General features: G+C 36.0%; 1 protein-coding gene across 12 annotated transcripts in view; it reads left to right on the top strand.

Annotated features, from left to right (window-relative positions):
* Positions 1 to 19,878, top strand: part of LOC137240952 (sodium- and chloride-dependent glycine transporter 1) — a 56,233-nt gene that overhangs the window by 33,168 nt on the left and 3,187 nt on the right. For 11 of the 12 annotated variants that reach the window (XM_067767979.1, XM_067767983.1, XM_067767977.1 and 8 more), the window contains 7 exons: positions 3,923 to 4,782; positions 6,571 to 6,702; positions 9,538 to 9,754; positions 11,432 to 11,552; positions 11,626 to 11,968; positions 12,032 to 12,189; positions 12,324 to 12,452. In XM_067767979.1, the coding sequence (XP_067624080.1) occupies positions 4,302 to 4,782; positions 6,571 to 6,702; positions 9,538 to 9,754; positions 11,432 to 11,552; positions 11,626 to 11,968; positions 12,032 to 12,189; positions 12,324 to 12,452 (1,581 nt within the window). In that variant the 5' untranslated portion in view covers positions 3,923 to 4,301. Of the gene's footprint in view, positions 1 to 884; positions 1,178 to 3,922; positions 4,783 to 6,570; positions 6,703 to 9,537; positions 9,755 to 11,431; positions 11,553 to 11,625; positions 11,969 to 12,031; positions 12,190 to 12,323; positions 12,453 to 19,878 lie in introns of those variants that run through there. The other variant, XM_067767981.1, reaches the window with a different exon arrangement.

Raw genomic sequence — 19,878 nt, 5'->3', positions numbered from 1 at the left:
CGGATGCAGATCCGGTACGTTCTGATAACAAGCACCGTTAAGGTACTAGCCCAACCATCTCGCTAACGATTTGGTATAACGACATAAAACTTTCTAGGCCATAACGCCCTCCCACCCCCTAGATCCATGAGGAACTTTGCGTCGCCAGAGCCTCGGCTGTCAATGAAGGGATTCGCCACGGGTAGGTGAGGTTGACAATTGGGTTGGAGAAGCTATAAATTGCGCTGGCATCTGGGGCTTTGGTCGCGAGTGTTTGTCGACAAATCGATCATCGCGGGAGTGCGGATAGAAAAGCGATTTACAAGACATAATCGAAACAGGCCTGATGACGTGTTGCATAAACTTCTCTAAAAATATAAAAAAATATTAATATTGAAAATATCAAACTTTACATGAGGAGTTGACTGATAAAACAAGTACAAGGATGTCAGCAGCGGTATCGAAGACACGTTTTGATCTCCTCGATATCTATAATTCGAAAGCTGAAATTAAAAATTTTGCTTCTTTCAAAAAATATTTGCATAAAAAAGGATTCGATCTAAAATTGCTGTCAGTATCTATAGTATTTCTTCGCAGTACACTCTGGTTAGGTCCAACTCCGGCTACATAATACGGTATAACGGCGCGAGAAAAACCTTTTGCATAGGTGTCGCTGAGTGTGCAAAAAAATGATGAAAGATACAGCGAGCGCCTCAAAACCGACAGAACTAAAATTTTTCATTTCCGCTTTCAAGTAATTGATATTCAGGTCATAGTCCTTCTTACGAAGTATCTATCTCTTAAAACATTTCTGGCAGAGTTGGGGGTAGTGCATTAATGCACAAGCTGTTACTGAAGGTAAAAAGTGGTATCGCAAAAAATATCAACCTCCCTCAGCTGTACAATACAGTAATGCTAAGGTAATTTGTAATGCAATCAAAATTTACTGCACAACCCCCAACTATGATTTATGAAGGATTTTATTTGGTTCAGTTAACAACAGGGCCATTTCCATTGTTTACAATGAAATTACCAATCAGCTGTGTTTCGATGTCATTTCTTGGAAACGAATTGAGAGGGAATGAATGTTTCATATCTTTTCATTTGTCACATCAGCGGTTACGGGTGAATCTCTGAACATTTTAGCCCTTTCGTGGCTTTCTAATCTATTTGCGCTATTGCAAAACCGCACAGCTAGGTATATTTTATTCCACAGTGATATATTAACTTTGTTATAATAGCTAAATTTATTAGTGGTAAAAAGTTACTAAGACAGTACAGAATTTTGTGCATTTGACATTGGAAACGTTGCTATAGCAAATATAAGCTTTGCAATTTTGGTTTTGTTTTGACAGTTTATGATTTGCTTTTCGATGTTGAAGAAAAAAGCTACTAAGGGAGTTCAGAATTTTGTGTATTTACTGTTGGAAACTGTGCTAAAGCGAATGAAAGCTACGGATCGTGAACAAATTTTTCATTTTCGATTTTGACAGTTGTCCATTTGCTATTCAAAATTGAAAAAAAAAAACTACGGTTTTTGAGGTTGCGTATTTGGCATGACCTAGCAAATGCAATGCCATATTTTTGTTAGCGTTTTGTAAAAAATATGCTACACAAGTTTTCAATGAAATGATTCTAGACCATTTGCACAAAATCCTGAACTCCCTTACTGTTTTTACACTCAGCTGAGCAGAGCTCACAGAGTATGCAAAAATTTTTTAATATAAAGATATTGCATGCGCGAACTTCGGTGGAAAGCAGCGGAGCGTAACAAAATTCTAGTAGGTCACTTTCACCACACCAAAAACTTTAACACAATTTTTAACATAATTTAAGCACAGAAATACACTGATTGGAGTTTTAGTGAGTAAAAGTTAAAATTCTGAACACATTCGCCGAATAAAAAGTGTACAAATAATTATTAAATAACAAATACAGACAGTGGTAGTTTAACAAATTCTGCTGTGGTAAGTGGTGAATGTGACCTACTAGAATTTTGTGAAGCTTGCCTCACACGATTTTTCGTCTATGCAATGTCTCTATATTATATCGTTTCTGGAGTATGTTAACTTTGTTCGCATAACGGTAATCCGTAACGGCATAAACTAATCGAGATAGATATAGACTTCTGTATATCAAAATGATCTGGGAGAAAAAAGAAATTTATTTAGCCATGTCCGTCCGCCCATAAACACGATTAAATTTTGAGGTATCTTGATGAAATTTAGTGCGTAGGTTCCTGGGCACTCATCTCAGATTGCTATTTAAAATGAACGAAATCTGACTATAACCACGCCCACTTTTTCGATACCGAAAATTTTGAAAAACGCAAAAAGTGCGATAATTCATTACCAAAGACGGATACAGCGATGAAACTTGGTAGGTGGGTGTACCTTATGACGTAGAATAGAAAATTAGTAAAGTTTTGGACAACGGGCGCGGCGCCGCCCACTTTTGAAAAAAGATAATTTGAAAGTTATGAATAATAGAATAATAGTAAAATTTTGGACAATGGGAGTGGCACCGCCCACTTTTAAAAGAAGGTAATTTAAAAGTTTGCAAGCTGTAATTTGGCAGTCGTTGAAGATATCAGATGAAATTTGGCAAGAGCGTTACCCCTATTCTTATATGTGTGCTAAATAAAAATTAGCAAACTCGGATGACGAACACGCCCACTTAAAAAAAAAAAATTTTGTCAAATTATAACAAAAAATTTTATATCTTTACAGTATATAAGTAAACTGTGTCAACATTCAACTCCAGTAATGATATGGTGTAACAAAATACAAAAATAAAAGAAAATTTCAAAATGGGCACTTTTTCAATTTCAAAATGGACTTTTCAATTAACTTGTCTAGAATGCTTTTAATACCATAAGTCGAACAACCATTTACCGATCGTTGTGTAATTTCGTAGGGGCATAGATTCTATGACGATAACTGTTTTCTGTGAAAATGGGCGAAATCGGTTGAAGCCACGCCCAGTTTTTATACACAGTCAACCGTCTGTCCTTCCGCTCAGCCCTTAACAAGACAACTTGAGCAAAAATCGATTTATCTTTACTAAACTTAGTGCACGTACTTATCTGATCTCACTTTATCTTGGTATAAAAAATGATCGACATCCGAATATGTACCCGCCCATTTTTTCGATATCGAAAATTACGAAAAATTAAAAAAATGCCATGAAACATGGTAACTGGATTGGTTTGTTGACGCAAAATATAACTTTAGAAAAAACTTGGGTGTGAGCCTTCCATATTAAGTAGATTAAAATGAAAAAGTTCTGCAGAGCGAAATCAAAAGCCCTTGGAATCTTGGCAGGAATACTGTTCGTGGTATTGTATATATAAATAAATTAGCGGTACCCGACAAATGATGTTCTGGGTCACCCTGATCCATATTTTCGTCGATATCTCCAAAACGCATTCACATATACAACTAAGGGCCACTCCCTTTTAAAACCCTCATTAACACCTTTCATTTGATTTCCATATCGTACAAGCACATTCTAGAGTCACCCCTGGTCTACATATATGGCGATATCCCGAAATGGCGTCCGCCTATAGAACTATGGCCCTCTCTTTTAAAATACTCTTAAATACCTTCCATTTGATACACATGTCATACAAACACATTCCAGAGTTACCCTAGGTTCTTTTTACTACATGGTGATTTTCCCTTATTTTGTCTCCAAAGCTCTCAGCTGAGTATGTAATAATGTTCGGTTACAACCGAACTTAGCCTTCCTTACTTGTTTATGTTGCGTTTTCGTAATGACGTTTCAAATGCATAGCCGTGCATTTTGTTAGTGTACTGTGAAAGATATCTACGGTACCTTGCAATGCAATGATGCTAGACCATTTGCACAAAATCCTGAACTCCCTTAGTAAGGTTTTAATAAATATCATTGTAAATAGTTTGTTTTTTTTTATCATTTACAGGCGAAAAATATTCAATTGACAAATTATCACGTGATCCCTTGAACAACGATGAAACATTTACAATAATTTAATTAAACAAATTAAATAAATTGGTTATTGCAAAATCTTGTCAAATATTTAATTCAACGAACAAAAAATGAACTACAAATGATCGAAACAAAAGATTTACAAATCTTCATGCAAACAAACGCACTAAACGCCAAACATATATGTATAAAAAAACAATAACAACAAATATTTTAAGCACTAAGCGCTTCCAATCGAAGACTGCCTAGATGTGGCACAATAATCACCAATACACACAACTAATTATTAACAATTTAAAATTCTGCCTCTCATAGGCACAACAACAACCACAACGAAAAACAAAATAACCACAATGAAATCGATCTATAGTGGCGCAAAACAACAACTTAGCAGTTGCATGCAACATGATAGCGATGATACACCACCCGTTATATTGGTGGCTAACAGCGATTATAACCACCACAACAATCATCGTCAACATCATGTACACCACAAGTACGGCAACAACAGCTATCATACACCACCGATGCTTAATCACCAGCAACCACGGCATTACAATTACACCCACCAACAACAGACACAACTAACTAATCATAGCAATGGTAATCATCATCATCACCACAATAACAACAACAACAATAGCTTTATTACAGCCGTTACAACGCCCATTGCGGGCACAAGTACATATGAAATGTTACAGCGCCCCTTCAAGCATGATCGGCGACGCGGTCAATGGTCGGCTACAGCAGATTTTTATTTTGCTTGTACGAGTCATGCTTTTGGTTCGATTATCTTTTCGGAGGTGCCAGTTTATGCGATGATTTTTGGTGGAGGTAAATATTGACTCGTTTTAACAATTACAATTCAATTTATTTATTTTTTTGATAAGCACCGACGTTAATTAAATTTTTATTTAATCAGCAATGCGCCAAGCACTTTGATCTATGCGTTTAGTATAGAAAAAAATTTATATTACCAATACTTAATTGCCATTCTAAATGATTGGTTTTTGAGCAAGAAGTCAGAAAATGTATTTAAATGCGACAAAGTTTAAAAGCCATCAAAATAAAGTGATTAATCTCTCCTATCAGGGCTTTGGAACAGTGGCGGAGTGAGGTTTTCTTGCGCCCGGGCCAAAATTCACCCAAGTTCTTATAATTTCTTTCTAAGTCGTTATTATCCTTGTTTAACAAGCTTCCAACGTCTAAGAGAAATCCAAATCTAAATTTAAGGTAATTTAGTCAAGTAAATCTTGTACGTATTTCTTGTTGGAGATGATCGAGAACACTTTTCATATCGCGAGAAATTTCACGTTCTACGGAAAGACCAACATCTCAAGCCGATTCTCCGCTCATTTTGTGGCACCTTCTTACACGTTTTACAATATCAATATCATCACAAAGAGACTTCGCTTTTTCTATTGTTTCTTCGCAGAGAGTGTCTGGAATTTCGAATGGTTATACGCTCTCTAAAATTCATCCCCGGATCTTGTAATCTGAGCTGCACACGATCAATCCTCCTTAAGATTTCATACCAGAAATTAGATAATGTTAAGAAACTAAAATTTGGTATATTTTGCAACATAACTGTTGCTTCGCTTCTGGTGTCACTTGTGGAGTAAGTGTCTTGTGCTAATTGTTCTAATTGTTCTACTACATTCTCTAGCCCATCGACGATAACGCTAACTGCTTGTATTCTGGCGCTTCATCGTGTTTCATATTCACTTTTGACAGTTTTTGTTAAAGCATTTTTTAATAATTCCAATCGTAACGTTGAACGGGAGAAAAAAGGATATACATATGCCTTCAGTTATTCCACAACCTATTGCAAGTGTTCCGGATATATGTATGCATTTTTTAGTACCGAAATTTTTTCTAGAAATCAGTTATAATAAAAATGCAAATTATCCAAGGAGTTCTGCTTTGCGGAGCATTTGGTTACTTGTTTGCCGTGCTGCCCGAAAACTAAAGACCTTGGTCTAAGTAGCGCCCAAGGTGCGCCATTTGTATGCTCTTTTTCCTGGAACCAATAGCTGGAGATGTTTTTAGGGCTGGTCGCTTCTCTATTCACGCCATTTGGTCTGGTCAATTAACCTCTTTTGCGGATAGTTTAGCATCTTCCTGATGCTCCGACAACATATACATATCATTTATACCCTAATCTGTGCTATATACGGGAATTGGCGCTAATAATGAGCTACTGCAAAGGATCCACATTCTCTTATCGTGCAGGCCAAGCACCAAGTGTCACGTGATTGTAGCAGTGATCCTAAATACTTCTTTCCTTCACCTATCAAGCAAATCGTCTTGTCTCTTACTATCGTAAGTCGACTATCTTTGCTTGGTTATCCTGCGGGGTTGCGAGACGTACCACATGGAATCCGCTATTTCTTCAAATCTGGAAACATGTTCATTCTAGTTCGGAAATTTCCAGTTTGGTGTATTCAGGTGTGGGCAATGCCACGCTCTCTTTCGCAATTATGAATTTTTTTTTTATCAAAATCACAACTCGTTATATAATGTTCGGTTTCGCTCGAACTGTCATTTTCTTCCATGTTTATTGCTACATATCAGAATTATTTTCAATTTTATTCTAACTAAAACAACTTAAATCTTTTTCAGTTTACTTCCTGCCAATATACTTAACCGCGATATTCTTATACGCCATTCCGGTATTTATTATACAAACTTTTTTGGGACAGTTCTCAACTTCCGGTTTGATCTCGGCTTTTCGTGTGGCGCCTCTATTCAAAGGTAAATGAACTTGGAAGTATATATATATAGTAAATTTGTTTCATCAAATACAGAAGAGTATAAAAATAAGTACCTAGTTAATATTTTTGAGCGTACTAATTAAAGGGAAGGGAAATTTTAATGAAATTATCGAAAAAAGCTTAGTTTTGAAAAGTTTCTAATTAAATACATATAAATAGCATTGATATACATATGTAATAGTCAACAGCGGAGGAATTGCTAATAAAGCACTGCTAAAAAATCGAATGCTACTTAGGTCTGTTGAGGGCATTCGAGTCCAACATGATAAAATCGGAGGTGTCGAGTCTTGCTGGCTTCAAAAAGTCATCTCAATATCTCCCTTTGCTCGATCCCTGAGCACAGGCGTATTGAAAGGAATGAACTCGCAAATGAGATGGCTTGGAAAGTTTCCGATTTGGACAAAAGTAAAGTAGACAGCTCTGTCCGATTGAGGACTATGAGAGCAGGGCAATGGACTTGCTATGGACCAACGGGGTTGACTGCGAAGTCTCAAAGTCCTTATGGTCAAGCTTTGATAGGAAAGGCACCTGCTTCTCAAACTGAACAAATCCCTCTGCAGAAGCTGTCCTAGCCTAACATAGCTCTGTTGAAGCGCGGCTGTAAATATTCCACACAATTTGGATTAAAACACAAACAAAATACAAAGGTACCAAATTGTGTACAAAAGGAATAGCAACAAAAAAGGCAATACTTAGAGGCAATATACAATATACAAAGTGTGCTGTGGGGTGTTCATATGGCTGAGTGGATAGAGGTATCTGCTTTAACACCATGTATGTATGAATGAAGTATGAATGTTTGAGATTTCGAGTTCAAACCTCAGCTCCTGAAAAGCTAGCTAATAAAGAAGTGAAATTCAGAAAGGTGTCGTTGTTGCCATTGTCGTGTGAAAATAAATTTTTCTCTCATATTAATACCAAAAATCTAAAAAACGTTTTCAAAAAAATTTAAAAATTCGAGAAAATTCTAAGAAAAGTGCAAAGGTTTTATTTGGTGCTCTGTGAACTTTTTTGAGTATGCAGCTTATTTTCTCCATAAAATGGGAGTTTCGAAATAATTTTGAATTGTACTTTTACGGACTTAGATTGGGCTGCAAAACTGCATTCTCAAAAAAACTCATCGGATTCCAAATTTTCGTAAAATTTTCTTGAGTTTTTGTAATTTTTTCAAAAAAATATTTGGAATAAGTCTACATAGTATCAGTTACAAAATTAATTGAATTGTTTTTCTAAAATATCCAAGTTGACGAAATATGAAAAAAACTGCCACTTAAATTTTTCTGTTCGCTACTGTACCAGCATTGGACAAATTTTGAATTCACTTAAAATAAAACTCTAAATTATCGCCTGATAAAAAATTATTATGACTTGCTTTATTTTCAAATCAGAGCTCCATTTAAAATCAACGTTGCAAAAATTAATTTCTAAAATTAGTTATTATTATTATTATTATTATTATTATTATTATAATTCTTAGGCCTGGAAGCACTGTGACCTTTATGTAGATTTATTGTGCATGACCTTTCAGCCTAATTTTGTATGTGGAGGCTGCTAATGTTTCTAAGTACCCTTTCAGGCTTTTTACTCCATATCACATAGGGATTAAGATTCGCACCACCTAAATGGGAGAGTCTCTGCCTTGCAAGAGCGACGCATACGTAAAGGATGTGAACCGGCGTTTTATGCTCCAGCGCACAGAAACGACAAATTGAGTATAGGATAGATTTAACTTACTTAGCTGATATCGTAGACCACAGTGTCCCGTATAGTACCCAGTGAGAGTTCGTAGGTCCTCCCTGCTTATATTAATGAGTTTGGCAGATACTTTCGTTGCCGGGAGTATAAACAGTTTGCCCTGTCTTTGCCCTGGGCAGTTAATGCAGTACGTGTGAATTGTTTTGTTTCCCAGTTAATTACGGTTTCCCTGATGTGTGCTATTGTGAGTTCACAAAAGCGCTCTGTATCCTAGAATGCTGCTGTAGCATCCTGCTTTGCTAGGTCATCTGCATGTGCATTACCTTCATGTCCCTAATGTCCGGGAACCCATAATAACAAAACCTTCTTTTTTGGCTCACAGGTCATTAAGTATTTCAATGCAGCCATCCACTAGCTTAGATGTAATTGTGTAGGATTGCAAGGCACGCAGGGTCGCCTAGCTGCCCTACATAATGTAGATGCTCTTTGAGGTTGAGCCTCTCCGCAGATATTCTCTAGCGCAGACTTCTATTGCATGGATTTCTGCCTGAAATATGGTGGGCTAGCATCCCATTGGTATCGATTTCTTTAAGTCCCCATAGATGGTATCGATTTCTTGAAGTTCCCGTTCTCCTGTCATCGAATTTCGATCCATCCGTGAACCAGAACTCGGAATCAGTGTCATTATAGGGATTTCTCGTTTCCCAGTGGGTTCTATCAAAGATGGGCACTTCAAAGGTCTGTGCGATGTAATGTGGGATTTCCTATGAATTTTTTTATAACTTTCATATGCCCTATCATGTTTCCTAGCTTCTAAAAATTAGTTTAGCTCAACTAAATAATAAATTAAATCAGTAGCTTATCTAAACAAAGATTAAAAAAGAAATGATTTCATCGACTACTTTTTTTATTAGTCTATACGAATACAAACAGTCAATTTTGATACTTTGTTGTTGTTAATATATTAAAATGTTCAATTTATGGGCACATGCTCAAAAGAGTGCAATTAAAATTTGAACTGAGCTTTACAGTTCAAGTGCTATTTATTTTTAAGTAATCTTTAAAACTTTTTCTTTTCATTTTCTTTTAATTAACTTTATCTTCCCTCTCTCCTCTGCAGGTATTGGTTATTCCATACTTTTGCTAAATCTTCTTTCACTCGCCTATTATGGCGTTGTGGCAGCTGTGCCACTTATTTATGCTGCCAATTCCGTACATACTGTGATACCATGGATGAGTTGTGATAATGCGTGGAATACGCCCAATTGTTCGACCCATTCAACTTACGATGCTGATGAATTAATGCTCGATCCACATGCGACAGTGGAGTTTTTTCGGTAAGTGGATTAGGAAATTTAGTCATTGTAATACACTGATTAGATTGTGTTGATTATAATGAACTCTGCGTCAGAATAGTTCTGGAGACCGGTTCGGGTTGGATATTGGGATAGTTCTTATTTTAAGATTAGTTTGGGAAAATTTAGTAGTGTATTCGGTATTTTTTCGGGACTAAGTATTTTGGAATTGTTCGCTGAATTTGATCCAAACTCTAAATCGTTTCGGAATCATTTGGGAATTGTTAGTTCGAGTGTTCTTGAATCATTTTTGGGCTTTTATTTCGGAAATGCAATTTAGGGACTGTTTCGGGACTAAGGTTTTTTGGGACTACTGCCGCAAAACTTGAATGCTCTTACGGTGTATTGTGATGCCACAATAACTTACGCCACGCTGCTTTCTAATCATTAAAAGAAACGCTGCGTAGCAACGATATAGACTATACTTCGGGATAAGGCAAACATCAAGCCATGCTGAATCTTCCTTACCGCAAAATCTGGACAGTTAAACATGAAGTGACTATATGACTTTGTCTCGCCTTATTTCGTTCAAAAAACACAAATGAATTTGTGCAGAATACCGAGCCGCATTGCAGTGACTCCTATCAAGCAGCGTCTCGTGGGTTAGCATCCGATTTCTCAAAGTTCGATCCATAGATAGCGGCCCGCTTTTTTTTTTTTTGTCATCAAATTTTGATCCTTGAACCAACCTCTTCCGTCACTTAGTTGCAATGTGGGATTTTCTATGGATTTTCATATGGATAGCATGAACCCTACCGCATTCGTATTAGCGGGAACCTCTAGTAAACCGTTGCAGTTCTCGAGAAGCCTAAACTTCCATCTGACTCCCAGTTTCTGACAGATCGCTCCCCCACCCCCAAAATTCTCATTCAGCTGCAATCCATCCATAAACAAGTTCACCAGCTTCTGGCCGAACAAGTTCCCCTCCTCGAGCGTGTGTGAGTTTTAGAAAGCCTTGTTTACTCCAATCGGGAGAATTCTTTGTTATGTTTTTAGGTTTTTGACATTAGGGGCTGTGTTCAGCGCATTCCAGCAATCCAGCGTTCCATAGGGGAGGATCGGCTTGACAATAATATCGTACAGTCGATGCACTACTCTAGCAAATTGCTTTCAACGATTTTCAGTGACTGCACCAAAGTAATACAAGGCGAGTGATATTTCGCCAATAGAGATGGCCCGAATACTTTGAAATATTTATATGATTTGGCCATATATAAAAAGATAAACTGAGAAAAAAAAGATAGCGTCGCTAAGAGGAACAATTGAATTTTCTACAGAAAAGTCCTGAATTCAGATCTGAGTCAGTAAGTAGCATAAAAATGCAGAACCCACCAACTTCTTTACCTAGTATGATGTGAACTCATGCAACCTCCTCGGTTATCAGCTACGTGCTGGAAGAAGGCCTAACTCGGGTAGACATACAATTCATATGCTTTCTAGCTGTTGAGTTGCTAATCAAAGGCTCATAGCTATTGCATATTTGTCGATAGAGAGTTGTTTTAGATCTCCTGGAGCCGAGTCAAAAGCTGCCTGACAAATTTTTACTTTATTAATTCTAGAAGAACCATTATTTTTATTTAATCAATAAAATATATCTCTTCGGTGATATATCTTATGAATAACACATAGTTTATTTATCTCTCTCCCTCTCTCTTTTAGCTACATCATGCGTTCCGATGATGACTCCCCACATGAATTCGTAATCTCTTGGCCTATATTATGTGGTGTAATTGGAGTTTGGCTACTTACGCTGGGTATAATACTGAAACGTGTCTCATTTGTGTGTAAAAAAAACTTTCCAATATATTCTGAAACACATATATTAATAAAAAAAATATTTTTGCACCTTACAGATCGGCAAATTTTTTCGTTGCATCTGCGTGCTTATGTTCGCTGTATTTTTGGCAATTTTCGTGCATCTCCTTTGCTACATCAAATTAGATTGGGATACTTTCATGGGTTTTTTCAAGCCAACACTGCATAGCAGTTTTAGCGGTGTTATGGGTGGGGTACGCACTGCAATATTCATGTCCACATGGCTGCTGGGTCCTGGCTGGGGTAATGTATTAACAATGGCGAGTCATAATCGTTTTCATCGTGATAGTGAGAAGCTCACTTATTGGGTTAGTGGTACGCATGTGATGTTAGCTTTTATGGCGATGATTTGTGGGCGTATTGCTTTTGATCATTTTGAAGGTAAGAAGTGCGAAAACAAAAAATATTAAACAGAATCTTTGTAAATTTGTGCATTTCTTGCAGATCATGTTGGCTTTCTGCATTTTCACTACGATGAGGATCATTATATGCAATTTTTGTATCTTTGTTTTGCTTATCTATTTGGCAGTTTTACTAGTTTACCAAATTTTTGGTGTTTTCTATTCTTCAGCATGATCTTCCTAGCGGAGCTGAGTGCAATTGTAAGTTATTGTGATTCATTAGTGACACAACAATTTAATATTTTATACTTAATTGGAATAAATTTTATTATCATGCATAAATGGCATCTAATTGCGTTTTGTTTTTCTTCTTCTTCTTCTTCTTTTTTCTACAGATAATTCAAATGATGTCTGTTCTCACCGCTTTATTTGATGAATATGAACAATTGAGAACAAAGAAATCACGCATTACAATCGCTTTGGTGTTGCTGATGTTGACTGTGTCAATTTATTTTTGTACGAAGGTTAGTGTGTCCATGCGTATGGTATACATCATTTTATGTTTGTATGTGAACGCTGATTAATTTATTAAACTTACTTCACTGAAATTACTTATTTGGTACGACAATGGAAGCTGTCGTCGAGCAGAACTAAAATAGTATTTTTATGTCATTATAATATGTGATAAATCCAGTTAACTTAATAAGACAAACAAACAAATGTGTTAATTTATATACCCAGTTGTGCAAGCACAGTTGTGGTTGCATATTCAAGCGAACACGAAAATAGCAGTGTAAATTTTTATCAAATTTCGTCAATTTAATTCGTTTTTTATTTATTTATTATTTATTTATACCTTTATATTAAGTCGCTTTCATGTTTGTCCCCTCATTTCCATACGAATTTTTGACCCACGGAAAAGTCTTTTTCGGTAACTTTTCCCGTTGAGCTAGACACTTGATACTTAGACCATAGTTCAGATGTGGGAGACATTACAATACAAGTAAAAAAAAAATCCACTAAGTGGCGTACGGATCGAGATATACAGAAAATTAGTTTTAAAATGGAAATTTTGCGATCGACTTTTAACTAACTTCTCTGTGATCCAGAGACTTCAAACTTAGCACATAGTTTGCGAGTCGATGGCACTACAATTCGTGGAAAACAAAAAGCCGCCAGGTGGGAGACGAATCGAGATAAACGAAAATCCCTGAAAAAACGCAGGGAATCTTGCGATCGATTTTTCAGTAACTTCCCGGTGAGCTAGAGACTTGAAACTTGGGCCGTGAGTCAGAACTCGGAGACAATGCAATATTTGATCAAAAAAAATCGCTAGGTGGCGCATGGATCGCGATATTAAGAATATTAGTTTTGATTTGGGAATCTTTCAATCCATTTTTAACTAACTTCCCGGTGACTTTGAGACTTGAAACTTGGCACACAGTTCGAGGCTTGGTGACAATACAATTTACAGAAAACAAAATTCCGCTAGGTGGCGCGATAAGTGAGATAACTACAAATCCTTGAAATACGAGGGAAATCTTGCAATCGATTTTTGAGTAACTTCTCGGTGAGCTGGAGATATGAAACTTGAGCTGTAAGTCAGAACTCGGTGACAATGTAATATTTTATTAAAAAAATACCGCTAGGTGGCGCATGGATCGAGATATTAGGAAAATTAATATTAATTTGGGAATCTTTCAATCCATTTTTAACTAACTTCCCGGTGACTTCGAGACTTGAAACTTGGCACACAGTTCGAGGCTTGGTGACAGTACAATTTACGGAAAACAAAATTCCGCTAGGTGGCGCGCTAAATGAAATAACTACAAATCCTTGAAAAACGAGGGGAATCTTGCAATCGATTTTTGAGCTGGAGATATGAAACTTGAGCAGTAAGTCAGAACTCGGTGACAATGGAATATTTTATCAAAAAAATTCCGCTAGGTGGCGCATGGATCGAGATATTAGGTAAATTAGTTTTAATTTGGGAATCTTTCAATCCATTTTTAACTAACTTCCCGGTTACCTAGAGAATTGTAACTTAGCACATAGTTCGAGACCCGGTGACAATACAAGTTATAGAAAACAAAGTTCCGCTAGGTGGCGTGCTAATTGAGGTAACTACAAATCCCGGAAAACAGAGGGTATCTTGCGATCGATTTTTGAGTAACTTACCGGTGAGCTAGAGACTTGAAACTTTGGCCGTGGGTCAGAACCCGGTGACAATGCAACATTTGACCAAAAAAGAATTTGCCAGGTGGCACGCGGATCGAGATAGTAAGAAAACAAATTTTAATTTGGGAATCTTTCAATCCATTTTTAACTAACTTCCCGGTTACCTAGAGACTTGAAACTTGGCACTTAGTTAGAGGCCTGGAGACAATATAATTTGTAGAAAACAAAGTTCCACTAGGTGGCGCGCTAGTCAAGATAACTGTAAATCCTTTGAAAACGGGGGAATCTTGCGATCGATTTTCGAGTAACTTCCCGATGAGCTAGAGACATGAAACTTGGGCCGTAAGTCAGAACTCGGTGACAATGCAATATTTTATCAAAAAAATTCCGCTAGGTGGCTCATGGATCGAGATATTGAGAAAACTAGTTTTAAATTGGTAATCTTGCAATCGATTTTTAACTATTTTCCTGGATATCTAGAGACTTGAAACCTGAAACATAGTTTAAAACTCGGTGACAGTGCAATGTTTGATCAAAAAATTTGAGCTAACTAATGCACAAGTCGAACTATTTAGAAGAATCAGCCTTACATTCATGGCTAGCCTCCTGAGTGTTGCAGGCGTTGTAGAATTCCACCTCGTTGAAGGCCCAGCTCAATGCACGTCCTTGCATACTTTTAGGCGTATGCGACTTTCACCACGATTCTTTTAGATTTTCAGGCGTATACGAATTTCACCACGATTTTCAGCTGTGCAAATTAAGTAGCTGACAAACGAGGTGGAATTCTCTTGTAATGATGCACATTCACCAACAATGAAAATTCACCATAATTCAATTGTGTTGAACTTACTTCCTCAACAATTGTGATCATATTCACCAACAAAGATTGCTTTGCACTATCCGGCTTCACCAATTATGAGAATAATCGCCAACAAGAATCATTCACCACACTCATCCTCACCGATTTATATGTAGCACACAAACATGTTTCTACAGTCACCTAAGCCGAATATAGATATAGACGTTGATATTTAAAATTATGAAGGTAGAGCGCGTGTTTAAATTTTAAATAATCGATTAGTAAATCCCAAGTACATGGTTTGCCTTAAATTGAAAGATTGTGCTCCAACTTTATAGTTTTAAATCCCAAAATTATTTTACAAGAGCTATTGTTAAAGTTTTTTAGTCAAAATTCAACAAGACTATGTCTGTATTAAAGGAAAAACTGCCTTCTATTTTTTGGTCCATTTATAAAAAGGTAGTCCTTAAAATTTTTTTATCATCTTTTTTTTATTTCTGATAAAAACTTCTATGAATTTTGAAGTTGAAACAGTGAAAAAAAATTCAAAAACATTTTTGAAAAAACTCGAAAGTTCGAGAAAATTTTTTGATAATTTTAAATTTTTTTTTATAAATTTTTTTTTTAATTTATCTTAATTTTTGGGTAAAAAGCTGAGCCCGATAAAATCTAGTCCCACAAAGGACAAGTTATAAGTTTATCAATATTCGCAATCAATTTTGCAAATTTTTTACTTAAGAAGCGCAATCGTGTGGAAGAAAAAATTAAACACTCTTGAAAAAAAAAATTTCAAAAATGAATAGGAATTTCGAGGGACCCATTACTAAAATTTGATAGATTTAAATTGATTGGTCTATAAAACTGCATTTTCAGAAAAGTTCAGAAAGTTCTAAATAAAAATTTTGACATTTTCGTAACATTTTCCCCAAATTTTAAAGTTTTTTCGAAAACGTTTTTTTGTAGGTTGGTTTGCAAAGAAAATTGATCATTTTTTGACGAAATTTTATGAAAATTGCCATAGTTATTTGACTGTAAAAAAAAAAAAATAAAATAAAAAATATATGCAAGGCGCGATAACCTCCGAGGAGATTTTAGGCCAAGCTTCTTTTCAAAATTACGTCGTGTTCCTTTTAACTTTTCCTACAAATTGCAAAGCAGATGAATTTTCACTGAGAAGCTTTTCATGGCAGATATACACTCGGAGTCGTTGCCAAATCACTGCCGAGAGGCGACTACGTTTAGAAAAACATTATTCGTAAAATTTCGTTCGACAATCTTGACCTTAGCGCAACAAATCATGTCAGTCATCTCGTTTTCACTATACTTGGTGACGATTAGAAATACCATGGGAATTTATTGGGAGGTTGGCAAGAGCGCGTTTCCAATTTTTAGATGATTGGAGAGTGCGTACTTTTAATTTCTCCCAACTTCTCTCTCATAGAGGAAAAATTAAGTAGCTGACAAACGAGGTGGAATTCTCTTGTAATGATGCACATTCACCAACAATGAAAATTCACCATAATTCAATTGTGTTGAACTTACTTCCTCAACAATTGTGATCATATTCACCAACAAAGATTGCTTTGCACTATCCGGCTTCACCAATTATGAGAATAATCGCCAACAAGAATCATTCACCACACTCATCCTCACCGATTTATATGTAGCACACAAACATGTTTCTACAGTCACCTAAGCCGAATATAGATATAGACGTTGATATTTAAAATTATGAAGGTAGAGCGCGTGTTTAAATTTTAAATAATCGATTAGTAAATCCCAAGTACATGGTTTGCCTTAAATTGAAAGATTGTGCTCCAACTTTATAGTTTTAAATCCCAAAATTATTTTACAAGAGCTATTGTTAAAGTTTTTTAGTCAAAATTCAACAAGACTATGTCTGTATTAAAGGAAAAACTGCCTTCTATTTTTTGGTCCATTTATAAAAAGGTAGTCCTTAAAATTTTTTTATCATCTTTTTTTTATTTCTGATAAAAACTTCTATGAATTTTGAAGTTGAAACAGTGAAAAAAAATTCAAAAACATTTTTGAAAAAACTCGAAAGTTCGAGAAAATTTTTTGATAATTTTAAATTTTTTTTTATAAATTTTTTTTTTAATTTATCTTAATTTTTGGGTAAAAAGCTGAGCCCGATAAAATCTAGTCCCACAAAGGACAAGTTATAAGTTTATCAATATTCGCAATCAATTTTGCAAATTTTTTACTTAAGAAGCGCAATCGTGTGGAAGAAAAAATTAAACACTCTTGAAAAAAAAAATTTCAAAAATGAATAGGAATTTCGAGGGACCCATTACTAAAATTTGATAGATTTAAATTGATTGGTCTATAAAACTGCATTTTCAGAAAAGTTCAGAAAGTTCTAAATAAAAATTTTGACATTTTCGTAACATTTTCCCCAAATTTTAAAGTTTTTTCGAAAACGTTTTTTTGTAGGTTGGTTTGCAAAGAAAATTGATCATTTTTTGACGAAATTTTATGAAAATTGCCATAGTTATTTGACTGTTAAAAAAAAAAAATAAAATAAAAAATATATGCAAGGCGCGATAACCTCCGAGGAGATTTTAGGCCAAGCTTCTTTTCAAAATTACGTCGTGTTCCTTTTAACTTTTCCTACAAATTGCAAAGCAGATGAATTTTCACTGAGAAGCTTTTCATGGCAGATATACACTCGGAGTCGTTGCCAAATCACTGCCGAGAGGCGACTACGTTTAGAAAAACATTATTCGTAAAATTTCGTTCGACAATCTTGACCTTAGCGCAACAAATCATGTCAGTCATCTCGTTTTCACTATACTTGGTGACGATTAGAAATACCATGGGAATTTATTGGGAGGTTGGCAAGAGCGCGTTTCCAATTTTTAGATGATTGGAGAGTGCGTACTTTTAATTTCTCCCAACTTCTCTCTCATAGAGGAAAAATTTCCCATGGCTTATAGTTGATTTATCATTTTTGTTGATTTCGCTCAATCCAAGAATAATCGGAGTGAGAAAATGATAGAAACTTAGTGCACTACATTCTAGTGCACTATGCTCAATAGGGTGGAGTGACACTCTATGGATTTTTTTTTTTTTTTTTTTTTGTAATGGCCTAGCAATGATTATAAGAGTTAATCAAAACCACCAAATATTATTTTCGTAGGATGGAGTTGTGCCCCCAGCCCCAAGAAGTTGAGCAAAATAATCGCGATTTTACAAAGCTCATTATTTACATATTTATTTTATTTCTTTTTTAATATCCATAACTTTAGTAAAACTACATATTATAACTAAAAAAAAAAAAAAAAAAATAAATGTAAGGCGCGATAACCTCCGAAGAGATCTAAGGCCGAGCTTCTCTTCCAATTTGCGTCGTGCTCCTCTTGATTTTTCCCTACAAATTGGCCGGACGGGACCTACATGTTTTATGCCGACTCCGAACGGCATCTGCAAGGCAGATGAGTTTTCACTGAGAGCTTTTCATGGCAGAAATACAATCGGAGCGCTTGCCAGACACTGCCGAGGGGCGACCCCGCTTAGAAAAATTTTCTTCTAATTGAAAAATCTTATTTCTAAAATTTTGATGTTGCTTTGCCCTGGAGTTGAACCCAGGGCATACGGTGTGATAGGCGGAGCACGCTACCATCACACCACGGTGGCCGGTGAACTAAAAACGACAAATTTTAAATGGTGTTTTACAGTTTTTTGTTGATACTAGTGTGTTTCTAATCAAGTGTATAAGTAAGAGTTTTACAGGCACATAGTAGGCCATGAAAATCAGTAAGCTTTGAAATCAATGAGCACGATAACAACATGCGAAAGTAAATCAATGACAAAAAACAAATTGTACCTAGCGTCTTTTTCAAAGTTAAGTTGCGTTGGGGCACCTCTAAACATACGATGAGTGAAATATAAATTATCAACTTTATTTCTGGTCTAGAAAGGCAACTTTCTGGAAGTCAGCCAAAAGCGATTTCAAACAAAAAAAAATTCACTCCACCCTAAGCTCAACCCTGAGACTCACCACATCAGATAACACTCTCTAAACCTTCGGGTAGTGTCTTCATCGCACAACAGGCTTTCCTAACCCGTAAAATTTAAGATCCAAAAATTTACTTTTACTTTGCCAAACAAATTTTTCGTGCTCTCGAAGGTGGGAGGCTCATATAGAGCAGAGGCTTGGTAAAATTGTGAATCTTAACAATAGTGGTGCGTTGGTAGGTTCAGTGAGGTGGGAGAAGAGGTGTTTTGTCAAGAGCTTGGACATATATGCTGTGATTTTGGTATTCCGCTAGGCCTCAACATAAAAGAAGCGATGTATGTGCCAAGACCACCTCATGTCAGGTATTGACATCGAGAGAGCAGTTGAATTTTAATATTTATTAGGGCTCTTCTATCTGTTTTGGCCAACCCCTTTTGGTGTTGGCTTAACACGCTATTACCTTTGAAAGGATATGATTTAATAGCCATAAGATATATCTTGGTTTGGATTTATGTCTTATCCAGCACTATAAAAATGCCAACTGGGTTGCACATAAGTTACGGCGATTTTGGAAAAACGAGCATGTCCCCGCACCCCTCTTAGACTTCGGCAGATTTTATGTCGGGCTGAAGTTCTTTAGTTTTAGTACTATGCAGAAACATTTGTTTGATCATTTTGGAATAACTTAGTGATAATTTAAAAATTGGTTTTGGTATCAGTTCCGAAATATATTCGAATCATTTTGGCGCTCAGGTCATATAGTTTTGGTAAATGCAGGGACTATTTCGTTGACCATTCTTCGATAACTTTGTGATATTTTCTGAACTGGTTTCGGTATTATTTCGGGACTATCTCCCGATCATTTCGGGATACTTTGAACACCACTTTCGAATTATTTTGGCACCGTTTCGGAATCAAAACTGGTCTATTTTTGGAATAGGTTGTAACTATCTCTAGATATGTTGAGAACATTTTTGAAATTTTTCGAAACTTT

This window comes from Eurosta solidaginis, chromosome 2 (assembly GCF_040869045.1).
Source record: "Eurosta solidaginis isolate ZX-2024a chromosome 2, ASM4086904v1, whole genome shotgun sequence".
NCBI classification, from domain to species: Eukaryota; Metazoa; Arthropoda; class Insecta; order Diptera; family Tephritidae; genus Eurosta; species Eurosta solidaginis.
The sequence above is the reverse complement of the archived record's forward strand: the minus strand, read 5'-3'. Positions and strand labels throughout refer to the sequence as shown.